Source organism: Alexandromys fortis, unplaced genomic scaffold (assembly GCF_014885135.2).
Source record: "Alexandromys fortis isolate MF-2015 unplaced genomic scaffold, M_Fortis_MF-2015_v1.1 scaffold_68, whole genome shotgun sequence".
In the NCBI taxonomy this organism is placed as follows: Eukaryota; Metazoa; Chordata; class Mammalia; order Rodentia; family Cricetidae; genus Alexandromys; species Alexandromys fortis.
The window spans coordinates 5,489,326-5,511,742 of NW_026067948.1; the positions used below are offsets into that span (position 1 = coordinate 5,489,326).

Below are 22,417 nucleotides of genomic sequence, written 5' to 3' on the forward strand. Positions count from 1 at the left end.
TTTGTGGGACCAGCAATGCGGCACCTACCCACGTGCCCTGAAGTTCCCATTCCAACCCTCGGCAATGCGAAGTCATTAGGGTCCCACTGACTCCGGATGCTCTCACGGTTTTCCTTACCTCGAATCGTTTCCCCCAGCAGTGGTTCCCCAGATTCAGAGCTTGTTTCCTCTGCCATGGTTATTGTTCTGTACTACTGGTTCTGTTAACTTCTTGTTTGGTCCTGCTCTACACGCTGACTCACGATGAATAAAGATTGATATTTTAAAGAAAACCTTACAACACAACTTAAAACAGAAAGTGGCATTGTCTACGATAGCCATAAACTATTTTTGTCTTCTAGACATCTTGTATATTAATTTCTCCTTTTTTAAACAGGGTGGTTGCAAATGTGAAATACGGGATCCGGGTGGGATGGATCTAGAAGGAGCAGGGGAGTGGGAATGGATACAATCACATGCTCTGTGTGCACATATGAAACCCTTAAAAAATAGAAGTCCTACATCTTAAAGTAAAGAACAAACCGAGATAAAAAAAAAAAAAAAAAAAAAAAAAAAAAAAAAAAAAAAAAACAGGGGCTGGAGAGATGGCTCAGTGGTTAAGAGCACTGTCTGCTCTTCCAGAGGTCCTGAGTTCAATTCCCAGCAACCACATGGTGGCTCCAAACCATCTGTAAAGAGATCTGGCGCCATCCTCTGGCATGTGGGTATAAATGGAGGCAGAAAGTTGTATGCATAATAAATAAATCTTAAAAAAAAAAAAACCAAAACAAAACAAAAAAAACAACCTAAATATAAAGTTTAAGATTGGTTTTATATCCAGGCATAGTGCACACCTGTAATCCCAGCACTCAGGGAGCTGAGGCAAAAGAAGGAAGGGCTTGAAGTTCAGCTGAGTTTGAGGCCAGCTTGGGACACACAGGGAGACCCTGTCTCAAAAACAAGCAAATCCTCACACCAAAAAGAAACAGACAAAAAGTTGGCTTTCCATGTGAGTCACACTATTTGATGGTATCAGTTTTACACTTCGAATTAAAGATCTATATTAAATTAAAATCCTGGGTGGGGGGAAGCCTCCACACTCACTACCCCCGGTGGTCATAACTTATTTATTCCTGTGGGCTCAGCTCTGTAGAGCATGGGTAGGACCAGGGCGTCAGTGCGGTATTTCTTGTCGATAATTTAAATTATTCTTCTTTTATAGGCTTAATGGAGGATTTGAGGAAATGTAAAATTATCTTCCTGATGGGTGAGTAATAGCTCTCAACTTTGCTAATACAGTTGCTAATAATATTGTAACAGCAGAAAAATTATATTCATCTCTCATTCTATCCTGCTTTGAATTCATGTTCTTCTTTTGACCAAAATAATACCCCTGAGGTTTCCAGATGGTTCATGCATAAATATGCAATTTAAACTTTTTTTTTTTTGCGTTGTCGCTTTTCAGCATAGAAAAGGCGGGGTTGTAGGAATCTCAGCGCCAGAGCTCAGCTCTGTAGCAGTGGAGTGAAATACAAGGCCAAGGGGCTGCTGTGTGCTAAAGTCCAACACTCACTTTTGCTATTTGACTACCAACCCTCTATTAAAACTAAATGCATGGTGACCACATATGAAAATATTCCTCCCTTGCCACACACTATATTCTGCACAGTAAAAAAAAAATGGTCTAGTTTGGGGCTGGGTGTGCAGCCCAAGACTAGAGCACTTGCCTAGTATGTGTGAAGCCTTGGATTTGGTCCCCAATAGCACACACACACACACACACACACACACACACACACACCAAAAACTCATTTCTTCAATGTCCTAATGTCCTAGTAGAGTGATACTTTCTAGCTACTTGTTGGATAAAATGTCATAAGATTAACTCCTTCTGTGCACCTGCCATTCTCCAGGTCACCGCAGATAATCCTCGAGCCATGACATAGCTGGGTGACCCAGCCCTGTTCCATCTCAGTTATTCAGACTAGAAAGTCGACACTCAGGAAAGTTATGGGACTTAGCCAAGATTATGGGGTAGAGATTAACTTTACTTGTGGACAGGAAGGAACCAGTTATGCAAAAGTTTAAAAGGTTGGGAAGGAGATGTGGCTTAGCGACAAGAGCTCTTGACAATGACGTTCAAGGTCTTGGGTTCAATCCCAGCCCTCTCCAACACATGTGAAAACATGTCAGGTCGTCAGAATGCCTCCCAAAAGGTACACTTTCTTGTTTGTTATCCAAGTATATATATAGTATTATATATGATATATATCATTATATATCATATATATACATATACTAGCAAGTACTCACTCCTTGTCCATTTTCCACAAAAGTATCTTTCTATATTTCCAAATAGTGAAAGTTTCCCTACTTCTTCAGGAATGGGAAAACAATGGTGTTATTCCCAGGGAAATACAACCGGATCAACTGTGTGCTGACCTTAGGACACCCACCACTTTGTGAACCTATGGGGTAAATCTCCCTCACTGTCGGTGGGGAGAATGAAGCCCAGAGAAGCTGGGAGCTAGCCTGGTGGCAGTCTGGAGACAAGGGTCTGGGACTACATCTCCTTGTGCCAGGCTCTCACCCTCATCACAAAGCTACCTGAGCTGTCATCTGAGCTCCTGGCCTCTCACACACGAACTATTTGAGGGGGGCTGTGGCCGCGATGGAGCGAGACACCCCATCGTAAGGAAGAGAGCAATTAACGGATCACATCCCCTGAGAAGTGTGACTAAAGAGTTAAAAAGAAGAACAAGAGAGTACTCTGGTCAAGTGGGTGAGGGGGCCAGGCCAGCTTCCCTGAGGAGGCCATGCTGACCTAGAACTGGGAGCTGGTGAGGGGCCTCATGGGAGATGGCAGAAGGGAAACTCTAGCTGAGGACAGCATGTGCCCATGAGAGTTCATGAGAACGACGGAATTCAGTCTTGCTGGGGCTCCTTTGTTGGCCTCTGGTGGTCCTTAGCTCAGTTCTTCCGTTCTTGTTTTGTATTTTTCTTAGGAAGTAAAAGTGTATTTCTTAGCCTTCACTGGATATCTTGATTCCAGTGGAAAATTGGTCCTGCGTATGGCTTACTAAAACTTTAACAAGCTGTGTTCTAGGCATGAGACCTTCCTTGTACTGTAATATATTCTAGTCTCTGCTCATATTTTATATTAGAAGCCAAATTGGGGAAAGGAGAGAGCCTTTAAGGTTGATATCTAGATATCTAGATGCTTGGAGTAGGAACCCTTCATTACCATGTTGTTTTAATAGTGTGATCCCCAAAACCTTGTAACCGTAATACAGCCCGGCTTCTGGTTGTCATTACCACCTCTGGCAATATTATTTCCAGTTTTCCCATTGTTCTAACTCATAGCTCATGCCTTGGAAATGCAGTGTTGCCTCTGTGTGTGGCATAACTGAAGACCTTGGCTCACCTGTCGCAAGACCCTGTGCCCTTTGGAGACTCGAAGAACACAGTGTGGAACCATAGACAGCGAGACTGAACACAAGAGCCCTCAGACCCTCTTTCTCTGAACACAAGAATCTTTCTTGGATCTGACCAACATCTCCTGTTTTTCTACTTATTGGTCAGCCACTGCTCTGCTTGGAAAAATAAAACAATTCACTGTTTAGACAGAAGGGACAAAGCCACTGTGATACAGGGAATTGGATTCTCTTTTTCTAAGGCATCTGTTAAAATAAGGCCCAGGTTCCAAATGCCCCCATGACAAAGAGCAGAATGGCTATATTACCACGGGTCTGTTCGAAGTCGTGAAGTCCCTGAGAACATGAAGGCACAGTGAGAACCGTTTGGGTAAATTTCAGTAAGAGCCACAAGATGTCAATGGTACAAACGTGGTTCTGTCTACAGAAGGTTAGTGGGCGGGAGGTCTGGCTCAATGGGTAGAATGCTTGCCTAGCACATGCGAGGCCCTGGTTCAGCCCCCAACACTGAAGGCAGATAGAGAGGACCAAAAGGTGGAGGTTGTAGGATGGAGGGGCTGCTGTCCTTCCCGGCCACCTGGCTAGCTTAGCCCCGAAATAATCACACAAAAACAGTATTAATTAAATCACTGCTTGACCCATTAGCCCTAGCTTCTTATTGGCTATTACATATTAATTTAACCCATCTCTATTAATCTGTATATAGCCACGAGGTCGTAGCCTATCAGCAAAGTTTCAGCACCTCTATCTCTGGTGGCGGATCCATGGCATGTCTCTCTCTCAGCCTTCCTTCTCCCAGCATTCAGTCCAATTTTCCCTGCCTAAGTTCTGCCCTATCAACAGGCCAAGGCAGTTTCCTTATTCATTAACCAATAAAAGCAACACGTAGACAGAAGGGCCTTCCCAAACCATGAGGTCACCTTTGACTACAAAAGGGCTGTGTGGACAGCCTGAGCTACAGGAAACCCTGTCTCAAGAAAAAGAAGACTCCTGAATTGTGCAGGTTACAACCAGTCAGAGCAGCCGTAGAACTGCAGATTGGCCACACCTAGGAGGCCGTGTTCATGTCTACGCTTGAAACAGAGCTAATATTCCAAACACTCTTCCTGTGTTCAAGTACCGTCGGCTCCTGAAGAATGGACAGCCCCTGATGACTAGCTGGGCCCGGTGTCCTTCCTGCTCCATCCCCAGGTCTCTCTTTGACTCCAGCTCTGTCTGCACCCTCTTGTCTCCTGAGCTGGCCTCCTGGTCCGTTTCACTGGAGATGGCTGGTCTCCCATCACCCAAGGTGGGCTTAACTTCCTGCTCCTAGAAGTCTCTGCTAATCACCAACTTTGCTCCTTGGAGCTCCTTGTCCCTGGCATACGAACCGTTCGTTTGGGGGAGGGGGGAGTGAAAAAAATAGATTGTTGGAATAATGAATTCTTCAGGAAGTAGTGTGGTCTGTTTCCATAACAACCGACACAGCAATCAGGATTCCTGGACTGGAACTGGCAGGCATGTTGCTGGGGCTGGGGCTGTAAGGGAGAGAGTTCAGGTTAATTGGGAGCCTCTGTGATGCCCCTTCCTTGCCATTACACAACCTCTCACTGAGGGAACTGACTTCCCCAAGGCTTAGGTTTAGGCCTAGGGAGAATCCAGCCCCTTAGGCCTCGAGACCTGAGCTGCTGTGCAGCAGGTAGGAATACTCTCCTCTATCCCAGTGGGAGGAACATTCAGGCCCCGTGTTCCCTCCCCACCAAGGATAAACTTAGCTGACTGCGGACTTCTGTGTGAATAGCACCGTTCCGTTCCTGAGGAGAGCAGTCCGGTGTCTGTTTGTAGAGAAATACCTTTTCTAAGGACACAGACGCTGTCCCCGCAGGTCAAGCAAGCAGCCCACAGGACTCTGTGGACACTCTACAGGCTTTGGATTGTCCCGTACATGACTCAGGAAGCTTTGCTCACACAAGATGGCCCAGCCACTGCTGAAGTATGGAAGCATTTGGCGAATGTGCTTCAAAGAGCGTCTCTGTGTCCCACACGGCGTGGCTACCACTTCAATAGCCTCTTCTGTTCCTCCTCTTCCTCCTTCCCTCCTTCTCTTGAATAGGATCTTGCTATTGCCCAATCTCTTTTGGCTTCATTTTCCCTTCTCCACTCTTCACTTCTGTCTGAGCCCAAAGCATCCCGTGATCTGAGTTCACACTGACTCACCCAAAGCCTTGATAGGCGTGCTATCCGTGTTTGAAAAACACATCTGGCTAATCGCATGAGAGGCGACGCTAATGGCGTAACGACGGGGGCCACCACTCGGTGCTGCAGCTTCCAGAGTGTCGGGACACAGATGGCCTTGTTTACATTGGCCCTGGTGCTGTGGGGAACTGTGTTTAAGTATTGTGATGGCAATCTTGATGGCCAACTTAATTGGGTTAATAAGTACCTCTAGCTACGTCCGGGAGGGGTCTCCAAAGAGGATTGTTAGACTGTGAGATCTCTGACCTAATCGGTGGAATTACTGATCCGTTGTTGAAGTCATAAGAAGGTGACATTGTCAGGGGAGGTGACAGTGTAGGAGGTGGGACCTTGGAGGAAGGAGTTCATGGGGACCTGCTCTGGATGTAGGTCATGTCCAACCACTTCCTGTTTCCTTTCTCGCTGCTTCTTGGCTGCCATACTGAGAACTGTTTAGCCCTACCATGCTCTCACAGCCATGATGGAGCAACCCCTCAGAACCATGAGCCACAGCCCCTCTTCCATCGTTCAAGCTGCTTTTCACGGGTCATAGCAATGCCCGAGCCTAACTAGCATCACCTTTGAGAGATATTCGGATAAGATTCTGTGTTATTATATGCCTTTTTAGCCACTGCGCATAGTCTTATTTCTCTTCCTAGAGAACTGAGTTCTTCCCAAAATTCAATATTTTACGATTGCTTTGACTTCCTTGTAACCCCATTGCCTTTGCGTTGTTCCCTGCTATGAAAGAACTCTCTGTATTAGCTTTCAGGAGTATCTGCTTGGGTTTCGGCACGAATATGTCGGTTTCATCAACTCATGAATTTATTCACATCTGATAGAAAACAATTTGAAGCTTTTCAATTCCCCCTCATGGTGAGAGAAAGCAGCTTCCGTTTAGCGCCTGCCTGTGTCAGGCGCTAGAGAGAGCCTTCCAGAGTCGCTTTATGGAATGCTTGTGCCCAGACAAGGGACAGGACACCATTTCCAGCCCTCATTCCCCAGGAAGGCAGAAAGATAAGCGATGAATTAGAAAATAGTTATGTTTGGGTGGGGTGGGGCTTGAATCGCTCCCGTGTTGTCAAGAAGCACCATCAGTTGTTCCCTTCACAGTGGCAGGCTTTTTTCACTTTCTAGAACATGTTTGCCAGATACTGGAGCCTGACAAGTCATAGCTGCCTCCTCCGGAAGTAACAGAGCTACAGCCACACTGCTGTGGGGGAGTCTCATCTTACCTGATCTCAGAAGCCACGTGGGTCTGGGCCTGGATAGCACCTTGGAAGGAGGCATCAGGAATGGCGTTCAGTTAAAGGCAGCTAGTTCAGCACACATGCCCTTCCTCCAGGAAGCAGTTATTCCTCTGCGGGCTCAACGGCTTTATGAGCATGTCGTACTTAGTAAAATAAACAGGGCAAGGCATGCCAGTCCTTAGTCCCAGCACTCAGGAGGTGGAGGCAGGGGAACTCTCAGTTTGTGGCCAGCCTGCTCGACATCAAATTTCAGGCCAGCCAGGGCTGCATAGTGAAAATCTATCTTAAAAGAATTAATAATGCATACTTAAGGGTAATTATTTTTAATTTTTTTTTTCTTCACTGAAGTGTCCTTAAGTGAAATTAATTCAAGAACACTGTGGTCAAAACATGGACCAGTGAGACGGGTCACTGCTAAGGTGATTACTTACCACAGAGCTTGAGGACTGGGCTTTGATCCCTGGAGCCTACGTGGCAGAAGAGAACTCACTCTTGCAGGTTGTCCTCTGCCCCTCACAGGCATGTCGTGGCATGCATGCATACATTCTAAATGACTGAATGTAGGGAAAATGAAAGAAGCCTAGAATGGCTAGTTCCGCTGGATTCTGATACTTTGACTCAGTCGTTCTACTCCTTGCCTCTGCCGTCCATGGAGAGCAAACAACGCCTTGAATTACAATGCAAGTAAGGACCCCTAGTGTCTGTGGAGCAGACTCAGGGAACCAGCAGCTACAGGGAAGTGAGGGTGGAGATGGTGCCTGAGACCAAAAGAGAGCCTTTGGGTTTAGGCATCTTGGAGGGGAGGGTCCCCTGATGTTTGGCGGCATCGGCTGACTCCAAAACACGGCTATGGAGGGCTGAAGGGAAGGGAAGAGACAGGGAGGGGAGCAGAGAAAAATGTAGAGTTCAATAAAACCAATTTTAAAAAAGGAAAAAAAAATAAGAAAACACAGTCACGGAGAAAGCGTCAAGAGATTAGCGCCACATCTCCAGAAAGGCCCGCTTCTGAGACTCCTGGAGGTCTGGACCGCACTGAAAGTCTTCCTGGACCCAGGGGCATGGGGCACCCAGGAGACAGAACAAGAGTGTCAGAAGACGGGCTTCGCATCAGCAGAGTGGGAAGAGCCAAGCAACAGGGAGAGCAAAGAAACCCTTCAAGGTGGAGGGAAGCCCCGATCTGAAGACAGAAACAAACAAACCAAACCAAGATGATCAGAATGGCCACACTGAGCTGTGGAACCCAAAGCTAGACTGGAGCCCCAGGTTAGGCTGGAACCCCAGGCTAGACTCTGGCTTCCGCTCTGAATGAAGCAGACAGCGCAAGAGCCAAGCAATGGGCAATTTTGTGCCCACTTGACTGGGTTATGTGTCACCCAGACAGTGGGCAGAGCGTCGATTCTGGGTGTGGTTTGAGGTTTTTTCCAAGTGGTCCATCTGAATCCCTGGACCAAATAAGGGAAACCGGACCTCAGCAATAGGGGTGAGTACCACTGGGTCTGTAGTGCCGGAGTGGGGGGTAGTAAGGAGGAGTGGACACAGAAGAAGTGGGGGAGGGATTCTCTGTCACTTGGGGAGTTGGAATGCATCTACGCTGTCCTTGGACATCACAGCTCCAGGCTCTTCAGCCTTCAGACTCTAGGACTTATACCATCCATCTAGACGATCAAATTGCCAGCACTCTGAGAGGACTCCTGTTTCTTAGATGTTAGGGCTTTAGCTCAACGCCATCAGTTTCCCTGGGTCTGATTTGAGATGGCCACAGTGGGACCTTTTGGCTTCAGAGTCAAGCAATCCACTTCCCACAATTGATTCTCTTCTTGCTGTTGCTTTGGTTTGTGAGATAAGGCCTCATAGCCCAGGCTGGTCTCAGACTCGACCTAATCCTCCTGCCACCGCTTCCTGAATGTTTGGGTAGGAGATTTGTGCCATCATACCCTGTACCCAGCTGTGCATCCCCTGGCCAAGGAAGCCGGGTTGCCATAGAGAAGTGAGTTTCCATCTGACTCCCAGCCTTGGCTGGGTCTAGCTGAAGACACACACACACACACTCTTCCCTCCGTGAAAGTGCGCAGATATTGAATGCCTCCATCACTCTGCCTTGGCCCCCCAGCACCTGTATTTTCAAACACCTGGCCATTCAGGGGAGAAAAGGCAGGCGGACATTGCAGTACTTGCCAAGACAGCCCTTGAATGCATCACCAGCTGAGACATTTCTCTAGGGAAGACATGTGGGCGCTGTGTCCCCAGAGAGAACCCAGTGGCATAGACTTTACACTGTGATTGGATGCCTAGTGGGAGCGGCATGTGCTCTTTCTTCATTGACTCAAAGTTAATGAGAAACTCCGCAAAAGACTGCGATTCAAAAGAACACGACCCAGTCCTTGGAATACTTGGAATGATGCAAACAAGCTTCTTTCTCTCTCTCTCCTCCATTGTTCCGCTCTTCTTCAAGTTTTTAATGATTTCCTCCAAGAAAGCAGTACTGCGGACTTATTGTCATCGGGAATAGCAAGAATAACTCAGGAAAGAGAAGAACACAGTCTTTGTGTTTGCCGGGCACAACAAGGGCTGACCTCACACTTGTTGCCCCCTCCCCCTGGCTGAGATCCTTCTGGAAGCCCGTTAACACTGACTAAAATGCTGGTCTAGTCTCACCTGAGCCTGCGCTAACAGCTGAGTGTAGTCAATGGAACGGTGAATACCCCTTGTGCTGTACCGCGTGAATTTACCAAGCTAATTTCAACGAGCGCCTCAGTTTCCTGAGAGGTGCGCGTGTGTGCACGTGCGCACGTGCGCAGCCCTGGCTTGCCTGAAACTCATTGTATAGCCCACGCTGGCACAGGCCTCACAGAGATCTGCCTGCCTCTTGAACCCTCTTTGACTTTGCACGTAAATGTCCCCCTTCCAGGTTCTGCTTTAATGAGATGTGTCACGTGTCTCAGTTTTGGCAGAACTGAAGGATCGCTGACTTGTCAGAGTGAAGGTCAATGGAGTTTACTAGCAAATGGTCCAGCCAGATCACGTGACCCAATTTAAGCCGTAAAACAGTGAAGCTGTTCATTAAAGGTGGCTGTTAAATGGCGGCTCATGTTTCTTACGGCAAATCTGTGGGTCTGTGGTGAAAACCTGGCACCACCCTGGCTGATACAGGACTGTGGTGTGTGTGTGAACTCCAGAGGGTTCTACCAAGGTGGGGGGTCCCACAGCACCTAGCGGTAGCAGGCAGAACACCTGTGGCTCTCAGCATAGTGTTCTCTGTTAGAGTTTTAAAGAGCACCTGCTTCAAATGCTGTTACAAACATCACACGACCTATTACAAACAAAGCAGACATTTATTAGCTGGTATGGAAAGCCAAAAAGCATGATGAAATGGAGACTTTCTTCTGGGCGGCAGGCAGGGACTCTCGGGCACGCCTCTGAACCCCAGTGTTGCCGCCTTCCCCCCAGCCCGACAGAGAACACCAGCAGTTCCTCCCATCGGCTGTGAGAGGAATGGCCGAGCGTTTAATAAGGCGCTGAGGACTTTATTAATCGTCATAACAGTTGCTCTTTCACCACGGAGCCATTATCCCAGCGTTATTACACGGTAAATATGAAGAGGAAGAGCATCACAGCCCCAGGCGCCCCTGGGAGATCACGGCAGACCGCTTCTTGCTCATCTGGTCTAGAAGCTCCCAGTCCGGCCCATCCCAGAATCACCCGGGGGATGTACTCTGATGATTATCTTTTTTAATAATGAGAAATTTCAGGCTTCCAAAAGAGCTGGAAGCATCTTTACAATAAGCTCGGGCGCCCGTCAGCTCCGTTCTACTGGTCACGTTTAGCGAGCGACTGCTTCCCACGGGTCTGTGCTTCTGTCTGCCCCTCCATGTTTCTTTAACTCTTAGACATTCCAGAGTCACTTGTCAATGCCTGCCCCCTTTTCCTGGGGAGTCTTCTAAAAGTTTGGGTGTCCAGGAGGCACCAGCTGCAGGCATTTAGAGGTTTCCATCCTGGTGGGGAATTTTTTTTCCCTAACACTAAGTTTCTTGGTTGTTCCCTGGGGAACCATGTTGACGGGGCCCCTACTGAGAAGACTGATGGTTCTGTAGCAAAGAGAAGAGCTGGAGGAATGGGTTAAGGCCACAGTAGCGGCGTGCCCGCCTAGCGTGCTGAGGTGAGATCGCATGACAGCCGAACCTCTCACCTCCTGGCCAGGTCACGAGAGAGAAAACAAATGAACCAGCAGCCCAGTCCCCTTCAGGGCTCAGCCCTCAAGACCTCCCACTGTGCCAAGCTGAGCACCAAGGCCTTTCCCACATACATGGGCCTTTAGAGAATATTCCAGACCTAACTGTAGCAGGTCAGGATTAAAAAGCCTTCCATAGTCTGGGATATTGTGGGGTAACACAACCCCAAATAGGGATCCCTTCATGGAATCCAGTCCCAGTCCACAGTCAAGGAAGGCAGGCCATGGAGGCAGCACGGTTGTTAGCGTGTCACGGGGGTCAGGGGCTTCTCATTTACTTTCCTTGTGCAATGGTATCGATGACTGTTAATTAGAGCCAGGATGTAGGAGCCCTGTGGCCTCAGGGAGGGGGTAAGTCAGTTCTCTTCCAACTACTCAGCCAGTCTAAACCAAGGCCTGGAACTAGGCCCATTGACCCCAGCACCATACACAGGGCTGCCTGGCCTAGAGTCACTATTCTTGATGCAACAGTTGCCAAGTACCTCCTAGATGCCAGGCCAGAATAATAAGGAAGTATGTCTGTTGTTCTCAGGGTTCTGGTCCCTCTTAAAGTTCTTATATGACCTACAGCTGGACTTGTGACCTGGTGTACGTCAACAACTCCTTCAAAACACCTGTCAAAGGCTCCCAGCACTAACAGAAATGTTGACTAGTATAGAGATGTGGGTTTCTTACTTTCTCCGGGCCCCAGAACATTGGCTCCCAGCAATAGCACCCTGAAGCTCGGCCTGCCAAAGCACTCCCGTTAGCTACAGGAGGCTTCAAGTGGCTTGTGGGTCCCAGCTGGCTCCGTCGTTCCTGGGCGGTCAGCTTACAGTAAGAGGCATTATAGCTTTTCTCTGAAAGGAATCATTCAGTCACAAAAACATGAGCTCAGGGCTGAGACCATTTTAATGTAGAGAGGAGGATTTCAAGGGCAGGAGTGGGTGGGTTTTTGAAGAAAAACAGCAACAGAGTTTACTTGGAAATAGTACAGACTGATTTGCACAGCATACTTAATACTCTCAAAACTGCAATCACAAAGACCGTTCGTCTCTAAAGATGTGGAAAACAGTACCACAATTTGTGAGTTGTGTCTAGACATTGTAAAAGTGCGCAGTGTTAGCGCTGAGATCAGTGTGTGCGAGCGCGTGCGCACGTGCACACGTGTGTCGTCAGAAGACAACCGTGGACATTGGTTCCCAGGTGCCTTCTATTTAGCCAAGAGCTAACAGTACACAACACAGCGTCAGCCTAGCACGCTGTGCTTGGGGCTGTGTTCACCTGGTACAGGGCTTCCTCGGAGCCCGTGGAGCTGTGTTCAGTCCTTGGCACCAAATAATCTGCATATTGGTGTTGATACGTGTAATCACACCACTTGAAAGGTGGAGGCTGGAGCACCAGAAATTCAGAATCATCCTTGGCTACATCACGGTCAAGGCCAGCCTGGACTACATGAGGTCCTCATGCTCAAAATCTAAAATGTCCACCCCATGTCAGCTACACATGTAACTATAAATGTATAAAACTATGAAGCTGATACTCTTCATAAAAGATGAACTTCGCAGTATCCCTGGACTAGATGACTTCTGTCATTTCCACTTGGTGGAGAAATAAGTTACCATGTTTTGTGGAAATGTGTTTCTAATATTGACTGTGAGCTCACGCAAATATGTGATCTGGCTTTTTAAATAACCCCACTGACCCACGAGATGGCAGATAAAGCATCAGGTGGTGAGAACAGGAACAGCAGTGTGTGCCCAGCTCAGCACCATGACTGTGGAAACAGCCCTAAGTCACCTACACTGAGGACACGTGCTCCTCACCTCAGGGATGCAGCTGCTTGTCAGCCGATTGTCTTCATCTGCCTGTGATTTCCAGGCCCCATCAGCAAATGCTATCCCTGCCAGCTTTGCCGACTCCTCCCACCCTACCTAAAGCCGGGCAACGGCAAGAGTCGCTTGGGATCCAGTCCTTGGACGCTGAGGGTCCAGGAGCTGCATTTAAGGCAAGGTCATGAAAACTGGAACAGGGCTAGCCCGAAGAGCACCAGATCCGGGGAACAGCGCTCACTCCGCGGCTTCTGGAGAGCGACAGAGACAGAGTGGAAAACCAGGCTCAGGGCCCCTGAGCTGTGTTCCACCAGTGCAACTTGAGGTTCACATGGAGAATTCAACAGCCCAATCCTTTAAAAGCCCACTTGAGATTGAAAGTAAGGATTTTCCGTTCTTTTTACCTTCAAAATGGGATCTCGTCTAGACTCTAAATCATACCACATGGGGCTGAGTAAGGGTCTACTGGAGGCAAGAACCCACAGTAACCATGGGCTACACGTCAGTGAGGGAGCGGCAATTGGGGCAGCCCCTTGTCTTTATCAGTCGCCGGCCATCGGAGAGCACAGGCCCTTAGCTCTGAGACGGGGTTCTTCAAAAGAATTATGTCCCATGTATCAAATTATCCTAGAGGGACCCCAAGCCCCCCTTTATTTAAAAGTGTTACGTTAGGACTTTGGTATTAGAGACAGGATGAAAAGCCATGCCGCCGCTAGCAGATTTTGTGCTGCTTTTACAGTGAGAAAATCAGATTATTCCCCAGTTTGGAGCCAAGGGGGAAGAATCATGCCATTGTACAGGTTACTTAAAATTCCACACTGCCTGCACCATTTGGCCCAAAAATGCTAAGAATCTGCAGCTGTTGCTCCCACGGAAGGCTTCTAACTGGGGCAGCGAGCGCCCCTGCACACAGCTGCTGTTAATTCGAGATGGAGCCTTTTAATTGCCTTTGTGTCAAGATTTATTAAATAACACTTCAGAGGGGCAAACCTGTAGTAGTCATATTAGTAGAAGGCTGAAAGTAGAAAATAACTGGAACAGTGTCTTTGCCTTGGAAGCCAAGTCAGAAAATATCTTCCCCACATGGCCAGCCACCAGCCATCCCGGGAAAAGCGCTTCCAGGTAAACACAACCCCACTCCCCCCAGCTCAGCTGAGAACTCCCCTTAGTCATTTACCTGGAAACACTTCTTCCTCTGAGTGTCATCTCTTGTCCCCACGCTCTCCCTTCCTATTACAGCTGGAAGCAAGAGTCCCTGCTTGGGGCAGCTCTGGCATTAGGGGACAGCTGCTCCTGGGGGAGGGGGGGTCTGTCTCGTTTCTGCTACCTTCTGTAATTGCTGGTTTCCTAGTATGTTTGGCTCCTCTGTGCGGTCCTGTGGAGGTGTCTGAACCTCCCACCCTTGGCTTCCAGCAGCTGTCTGGATGAGCAGATGACAGAGTGCATGAATCCTTCCTGACGTGTCTGCCACAGCAAGGAAGGGAGCTTGATAGGCCCTCCGCTAAAGTGGGTCAGGCGCTGGCATCCCTTAGTAGCGAGTTCCACTGCCCAGAGAGCCGGGATTCAGTCTAGACTCTCAATGGTGTTTTGCATTTTTATTTCAAATATTCCCTTCTCAGGAAGCTGCAACTAGGAGACATGAATGAGCACCAGTTATTCACGCGCGCGCACACACACACACACACACACACACCAAATAAATAAAGTAAATAGAGTTTAAGTTTTCTCTAAAAGCTAGGGAATAGAAAGAAGAGGAAGGCCCTGGTGTCTGAAGCTGTATCAGGAAGAGTGAATGCTCCATGGTTCTTTAGAAGGAACCAGTTTAAAAAGATTCATAAAGACACAGAAGAGCTGTCAGAGAAGCCTGAGGAGCGTGTGGAGTGTGAGGATGGAGGGTGTCTCATCACTCTAGAGCACTCCAGCGTCCCTGCTACACACGGAACCAGAGTGTCCACACACACACACACACACACACGGTTCCATCCGCAGACTGCCTTTGACTTGCAGTGGAATATCCTGATGGACCCAACAGTGTCCTTGAAAGCTAGCAAACTCATTCAGAGCCCTACATTCTTCTTCTGGTCACCGTCAATGTGGAACAGCCCTGCTGGCTTTCTCTGACGCATCTGACTTTTAAATTTTTTATCAATTTTTTTAAAATTATTTATTATGTATACAGTATTCTGTCTGTGTGTGTCTGCAGGCCAAAAGAGGGCACCAAACCTCATTACAGATGGCTGTGAGCCACCATGTGGTTGCTGGGAATTGAACTCATGATCTTTGGAAGAGCAGGCAATGCTCTTAACCACTGAGCCATCTCTCCAGCACCCTTTTATCAATTTTTTAAGGGGAGAGAAAGAACAGGTGGAAGAGGGAAAATGGGGCAAGGGGGACTGGAGAGATGGCTCAGTGATTAAGAGCATTGCCTGTTTTTCCAAAGATTCTGTGTTCATTCCCAGCAACCACATGGTGGCTCATAACCATCTGTAAAGGGGTTTGGTGCCCTCTTCTGGCCTGCAGACATATACACACAGACAGAATATTGTATACATAATAAATAAATAATTAAAAAAAAAAAAGAAAATAGGGCAAGAGGCTGAAGGACCCAAGTGTCACCACCCCAGGTTTGCGCTTCGCTACGCGGGGCACGGGACAGCACTGGTCAATCAGGAGCTGGAGGATGCTATTCAGGTAGACTCTCAGGGCAGCAGGCTCCGTACACTCTAGAGCCTCACCCATCCTGTGAGCAGGGACTGAAGGAAGGCCGTACTCTTCCTAGGCTGAGAGCATCAGGAGACAAAATGTGGCCCCAGGGGGGAGAAGGGCACACCTCTGCCAAGCAGAGCCCCAGCTGCAAACTCCAGGTTAGAGCCTACTACACACACAAGGGCGTTAACCTCTCTCTGCCACTATTTTCCCACCTGTATAATGGACATTATCACAATGCCTGCCTCTTCTGCTATTCTAAATTGATGCCTAGAAGGGTTGAGTAGTGACTGGGGCCATGGGCATTGATTAAAGGTTAGCTATTGTTTTTAGATGTAAAATATTCCAACTTGGCAACTAGCTAAACTTGGGGAAGGGTGGGGAAAGAGTCAAATGTAATATTCAAGTCAATAGGGCAGATACTCAGAATTTTAATTTATTTATTTATTGGGTTTTTTTGAGACCGGGTTTCTCTGTAGCTTTGGAACCTGTCCTGGAACTAGCTCTTGTAGACCAGGTTGGCCTCGAACTCATAGAGAGCCACCTGCCTCTGCCTCCCAAGTGTTGGGATTGAAGGTGTGTGCCACCAGCGCTAGGCCAGATACTCAGAATTATTAACAGCTTGAAAAATAGAAAACATTCATTGAGGGAGAACCTAAAAGGTGTCAGAGAAACCCGAGGGGCTGGTCCACATTGACGGTGACCAGAAGAGGAATGTGGGGCCCTGATTGTTGGATTTCAAGGACACTGTTGGGTCCATGGGTGTGCTTGCACTGCAAGTCAAGGGCGGTCTGCGGATGTAGGATGTAACCGTGGAGGGGGGAACTTTGGTCCCGTGTGTAGCAGGGACGCTGGAGTGCTCTAGAGTGATGAGACACCGGCCATCCTCACATTCCACACGCTCTTCAGGCTTCTCTGACAGCTCTTCTACAGGGTTACAAATATCTGAAACCATAAGCCACAAGCAGTATGTTTTGAAAATGAATAGCCGGGGTTTCTTAAGAATTCACCAAGTGTAGGATATTGTGCCCTGGAGGTCCCGTGCTGCAGGAGAGGTGTGGATGCTCCTGTCTCCGGGCCATGGAGCAGGCTGAGTTCCTCCCACTCAGCACCTGCTCCTGCTCACAGCTGCTATGCATGCTCCAGCACCTCCCACTCCACAGAAAGCTACCTGTTTCAGGACTGGCCCATGTTCCACACTGTGTGCATGCATCCCTAGGTCCCAACACAATGCTGGATGTCATAAGGCTCCTGTACATATCTGGTGAAGGAAGTACTACAGCTTACCCCCGTGGTGACAACAGTAAAGTCACCAAACGGAAGCTGGAGATACTCGTGGCCAGCCATGTCACTCTTGAGCATCCATTCTGAAGTGTACAGGCGAGCAAACCATGTCAAATGGGCTGCTGCAATGTCCATATAGACAGGGCATGAAGCCCTTCAGAAGCCCACCCGCAGAGAAAATGTGATGGGCTGAGGGCCAGGATAGCACAAGGACCTGAGTCCAGTCTCCAGAATAGAAAAAGCCAGGGGTGGGGCCAGAGAGATGGCTCAGTGGTTAAGAGCGCTAGATTCAGGGAATATTACACTGTCTTCTGGACCCATAGGTACCAGGCATGCACACAATACACAGATACACATGCAGGCAAATACCTATACACATAAAATAAAAATAAATAAATCTTAAGTCTGGAGGGCTGACAAGAAAGTTCAGCAGATGAAGGTGCCTGCCACGAAGCTTCAGCCCCCAGAACCCACCTGGTAGGAGAGAGCTGACTCCAAAAGCTGTGCTTTGACCTCCATGTGTGCACCATTGCACGTGTAAGCACACAAACGATTCATAATGGGAGAAAAGCCAGGTGTCATGTGCTCAGAATTCTAGTACTGGGGAGAGGGAAGCAGGGCAATCCCTGCGGCTTACAGTGCAGCCAACCTAGTTTACTTGGCGAGTTCTAGACCAGTGAATCTCTAGATCAATGAGAGAGCCTGTCTAAAATGCATGGCAGATGCTGAACATGAACCCGGGGTTGTCCCCTGACCTCTGGAAAGCATGGACACATACATGCACCTCCATACACACAAACATACGCACACAAAAGAAATGAAGACACCGATTCATGCACTCATTGTGTCCCCTCCACAGAATCTAGATCGCACATGCATACATAACATGCAAATCGAAAGTTGGTCATTTGGGAAGAGGATGGGTCTGGTGTTGCAGGGCTGTGAGAGGGGGCTGTGGGTGAGTGAGCAGAGCATATGGTAAACATACATAAAATGTCATAAGGAAACCATTATTTTATACAATGAATATCCACTAGAAAAAATAATTATGTCCCCCAAAAAGGAGGCAGTGGACTTGATATGTATGTCTGACATGTCTCCTTCCCAAGGTGGCCCCGGCTCCGGCAAAGGCACCCAGTGTGAGAAACTGGCAGAAAAATACGGATTCACTCAGCTCTCTACTGGTGAGCTCCTGCGCCAGGAACTGGCCTCAGAGTCAGAAAGAAGCAGACTGATCCGCGACGTCATGGAGCGTGGAGACCTGGTGCCCTCGGTAAGCAGAGACCCACCCTGCTCTCTGCTGTCCCTGGCAGTCAAGCCATTGGCTGCTGTGGCAGACTGGACCACCAAGACAGAGAAACCTTAAGGGCCAAGGAACAGCTTTGATTATTGTCCGTGGTGACGGTCCTGAGGTGGTCCGGTCTGTACCGACAACCACTCGCCTTCCAAGCTGTTCCGTGGCCAGCCGCTTAAATGTCGACCTGGATCCTGTGTTTCCAAATCCAGCCTCACTTTAGAGTAAAATCTTGAAAATGCAGGTGGTATGGAAAGCTAAAATCAGAACACTCAAGAAAATGAAATCTCCTTGGAGTGGTGGTGTGCTGTGCTGTGCTAACTGTCCACATGACAGGCCCTAGCATCACCTAGAAGACAGGTGGTTCTGTGAGCATGCCCGTGGGAGAGTATCTTGACTGGGCTCATTGGTGTGAGGACACAGCTTGACTGTGAACAGGACCAAGCTCTGAGTGGGGGACCCTTGTCCTAGGATAAATACCAGGACCAAAAGCAGTTTATGGGTGGAAACAGTTCATCGGTATCCCAGGTCACACTCCATCACTAAGGAAGCCAAGGCAGGAACCTCAAGGCAGGAACTGAAACAGAAACGACAGGGGAACGCTGCCGGCTGGCTTACTCCCTAGCTTGCTCAAACCTACTTTCTTATATAGCCCAGGATCGCCTGCCAGGAGAAGCATATTTCTACCTACGGCTGGCCCCTCCCACATCAATCCACAAGAGAGTGTCCCATTGACACGCCCACAGGCCAATACGATGGAGGCAATTCTTCCATTAAGGTTTATATAAGATGGAGAAAGAAAGCTATGTAAAGCATATGTTTTATTTACCGTGTGTGTGTGTGTGTGTGTGTGTGTGTGTGTGTGTGTGTGTGTGTGTGTGTGTTTCAAGGCCAGAGGACGATGTTAGGAGATTAGGTGTCTTCTCCCATCTATTGCCCCCCACCCTAGTTTTTGAGATGGGTCTCTCACTGAACCTGTTCACCTTTTGGCCAGGCTGAGTGGTCAGGGAGATCTTGGAATCCACCTGCCCCTGCCTCCCAGTACTATGGGTGGCTGCTGGTATGTGTTGCTGTGCCTAGCCTTTTGGAACGGGCACTAGGGAGTTTGAATTCAGGACCTCATGTTTTCATAGCAAACGCTCTGGCCCACAGATCCTCAAAGCTCTACATACCTAGCACCACCCCTTCACCGCCCTCACGGTGCTGGCTCCCACGTAGCTCCCTCCTGTCAGGCTGCTCTGCCTCTGCTGGCTCCTCAGCCCAGTGCTGTCCGCATGCATTCTCTAGCTGGTTCATTTGCTTCCAGCAGAGACCTGCCTAAGTGCCACAAGCCATCAAAGAGGCCACCCTGGGGAAAACTCGTCCCAGCTCTGCTCTGGCCCCGGCCCTCCTTTCACTGTGTCTGTCTTAGCTGTCATCTACTCCGTTGTCTCTCTTCCTTATTCCGCGGTGAAGCTGATGAAGAGTTAATTCACAATTACTTAGGAAAGGGTTCTAGGCATATCTGCGACATCTGCATTCCCTCAGGGTCCTAAAAACTAGAGAATGAGGCCCCCACTCCTCCACAGGACTTTCCCTCCACGCTCCTCTCCCTGCCTCCCTCCACATTCTTAGTTTCCACAATCATCGGTTAAATCATCTTTAGAATGAGGGAATTGTGTTGTTAGAGAAATGGTTCTTCAATCTCACAGTCTTCTCAAGTAGCACATGTCAAGATGTGTATGATGCTTCCTGGGAGGACATCAGGGTGAATATGTTCTTGTTTGCCCCTAATCTGCCACGACGCCCTGTTCGTTCAGTTGCTGCCGGGTGAGACAGAGCTAGCATGTCTCCCGGGGTGTAAAATACCGTGTTTGGAGGAGAATGTCTGAGGATGGGGGCTGTGGCTGGTCCCCACACTGACCACTCTCTCTGCTGTAGGGTATCATCCTGGAGCTGCTGAAGGAGGCCATGGTGGCCAGCCTGGGAAACACCAAGGGCTTCCTGATTGACGGCTACCCGCGGGAAGTGAAACAGGGGGAAGAGTTTGGAAGAAGGGTGAGTGGATGTTGGCAGTATCCCCAGGTTCAAAGCCTTCATTGGCCCAGTAACACTGACCAGATCTTTCCATTGCAAGTAACAGAGACTGTTTTAAAAGAGGGAATATAAAAACGGCAAGAAGTCAGTCGTGGTCAGGCTTGGCCGGGTCCTAGGTGCAGAACTACCCTCGTAGACAAGTTGTAGGTGCAGAACTACCCTCGTAGACAAGTTGTAGGTGCAGAACTACCCTCGTAGACGGGCTCTAGGTGCAGAACTACCCTTGTAGACTGGTTGTAGGTGCAGAACTACCCTTGTAGACTGGTTGTAGGTGCAGAACTACCCTCAGACTCATCCTGTTCAGTCTGGATTTTCCTGTCTTCGTGTTGGCCCAGTCTCTTCTATTCTAGGCTTATCGTCCCCATTTCTGTGACCTCACAGAAAACTATTTCTGTTTTAGGGGTGGCGGGATGTCCCACAAAAGACCCAAGGCTGTTTCCTTCTCACCCTTCATCACTGAATGGCTGTGACAAGGGGAGGGTATCTGATAGACCCAGCCTAGAGGAGCCGGTAGCGGGCAGGTGGCGCTCTGCCTGAGCCACGCAGCCTGAGAAGGAAAGGCAGTCACCCCTGGGGGAACAGAGAAAGGAGATGCTGTGAGGGCAGGATCCAGATGTGTGCCGCTCCCTCCCCTCCCCCATGCCATCCCCAGCCTTGTCCTTCCAATGAGGTAACTGGCTCAGGGCCTTCATGGGAACACTAGGCCGGTGGCACATACGGACACCTTGCCTGCAACTCCAGGCGAACAGGGGCACACGTGTGGCACTGGCGCCAGAACCCACGAGGAAGGCATGGGCATTGGCTGCTGCTGCACTTGCAGATTTCCCTGGAAGCCTTTCAGTTGATATTTTTAAAGAGAAGAGACCTTTTCAGGTAGAGAGCAGAAAGAAAGGCCTCACACTAAGGGGATGGATTAAGCACAGAGAGGTTTGGTAACTTGCCAATGGTCACACAGCTGGTAATAGCTAATGATAGGACCAAGATTTGGGGGCACCCAGGACCACCCCTTCTAACACTGCCATGTGGGTAAAGGCGGCTAACCCTGGAAATTCACCTGCTCTTGTGTCTGCCTGGTCTAACCTCCCTCAGGATCCCTCCACGCCTATCTCCTTCTTAAATTTACAGCCACATGACCAGAGAGATGGTTTACTAGTTGGGAACACTTGCTGCTTTTATAGGGGACCTGAGTTTGGTTCCCAGCCCCCACGTGGGGCCTCACAACTGCCAGTAATTCAGATACAGGGTACCCAACTCCCCCCTCTGGCCTCCATGGGCACCAGGCATGCAGAAGGCGCTCATCATAGAAGCAAAGACGCACACACATACACATACTACATAAAATGAAATTTAAATACATCTTTTAAAAAAAAGTCAAAGGAAAGCTTCATGGTCCACTTGGCAAAGGTAGACGGGGGTTGCAGGTTCATGTGGCCAGGCCTCGTGGTAGCATCCAGAAATAAATGAGAACAGCAAAAACAAGTAAACGTATGGTCAGGTGACTGCAGCTGGCCGCTGGGTGACACCAGACGATGTCACAGCTGCCTTTGCTGAGGCAGGAGGAGTGGGCACAGGCCGTGCCCTGCCTGCACGTTCAAGGTGCGCTCAGAGGTCATAGGATACTCTTGAGACCCCCAAGGTCTCCGAGATAAGACATATTGTAAATGTCTCACCCCCTCTCCAGGTAAAGCAACAACGAAATTATAACCTGAGTTCTTCATTTGGACTCCTTAGAGCCGGGGCTGATGGCAGATCCCACAATGGATGCCCGTGGAGTTATAAGCCACACCAGGCACCAGTGGGGATCTGAGGAGATGCAGGCATAGCCAACCAGCAGCCCACAGGCCACGTGCACCCCAAGACTGCTATAGATATAGCCTAACAAGTTTATAGATGGTAACAGTTATGGCCCAGTCCAAGAGGTTTGTTGCCTTCCCATGTCTTTCCACGTTGACCTCCTTACAGCTCATCATTCCTGCAGCCTGGTTCTGGCTGCTGGACAGGAGTTGCAGACAAGGCACGGAGACTTCCCTAACTTGTCGACACAACCCTTCACTATTCCTGTCCATCATTTCCTCCTCCTCTGCCTAGAACCCAGGCAGTGTGGGCTCAAGGCTCAGTATGGGAATTCCTTCCCACTGTGA

The 22,417-nt window shown here is 48.9% G+C and overlaps 1 protein-coding gene across 3 annotated transcripts in view; it reads left to right on the plus strand.

The window, feature by feature from the left end:
- Ak5 (adenylate kinase 5) overlaps positions 1-22,417 on the plus strand; it is a 163,242-nt gene that overhangs the window by 128,763 nt on the left and 12,062 nt on the right. For all 3 annotated transcript variants that reach the window (XM_050149520.1, XM_050149522.1, XM_050149521.1), the window contains exons 10-12: positions 1,202-1,246; positions 18,016-18,179; positions 20,121-20,237. In XM_050149520.1, coding sequence (XP_050005477.1) covers positions 1,202-1,246; positions 18,016-18,179; positions 20,121-20,237 — 326 coding nt within the window. The remainder of the gene's footprint in view (positions 1-1,201; positions 1,247-18,015; positions 18,180-20,120; positions 20,238-22,417) is intronic.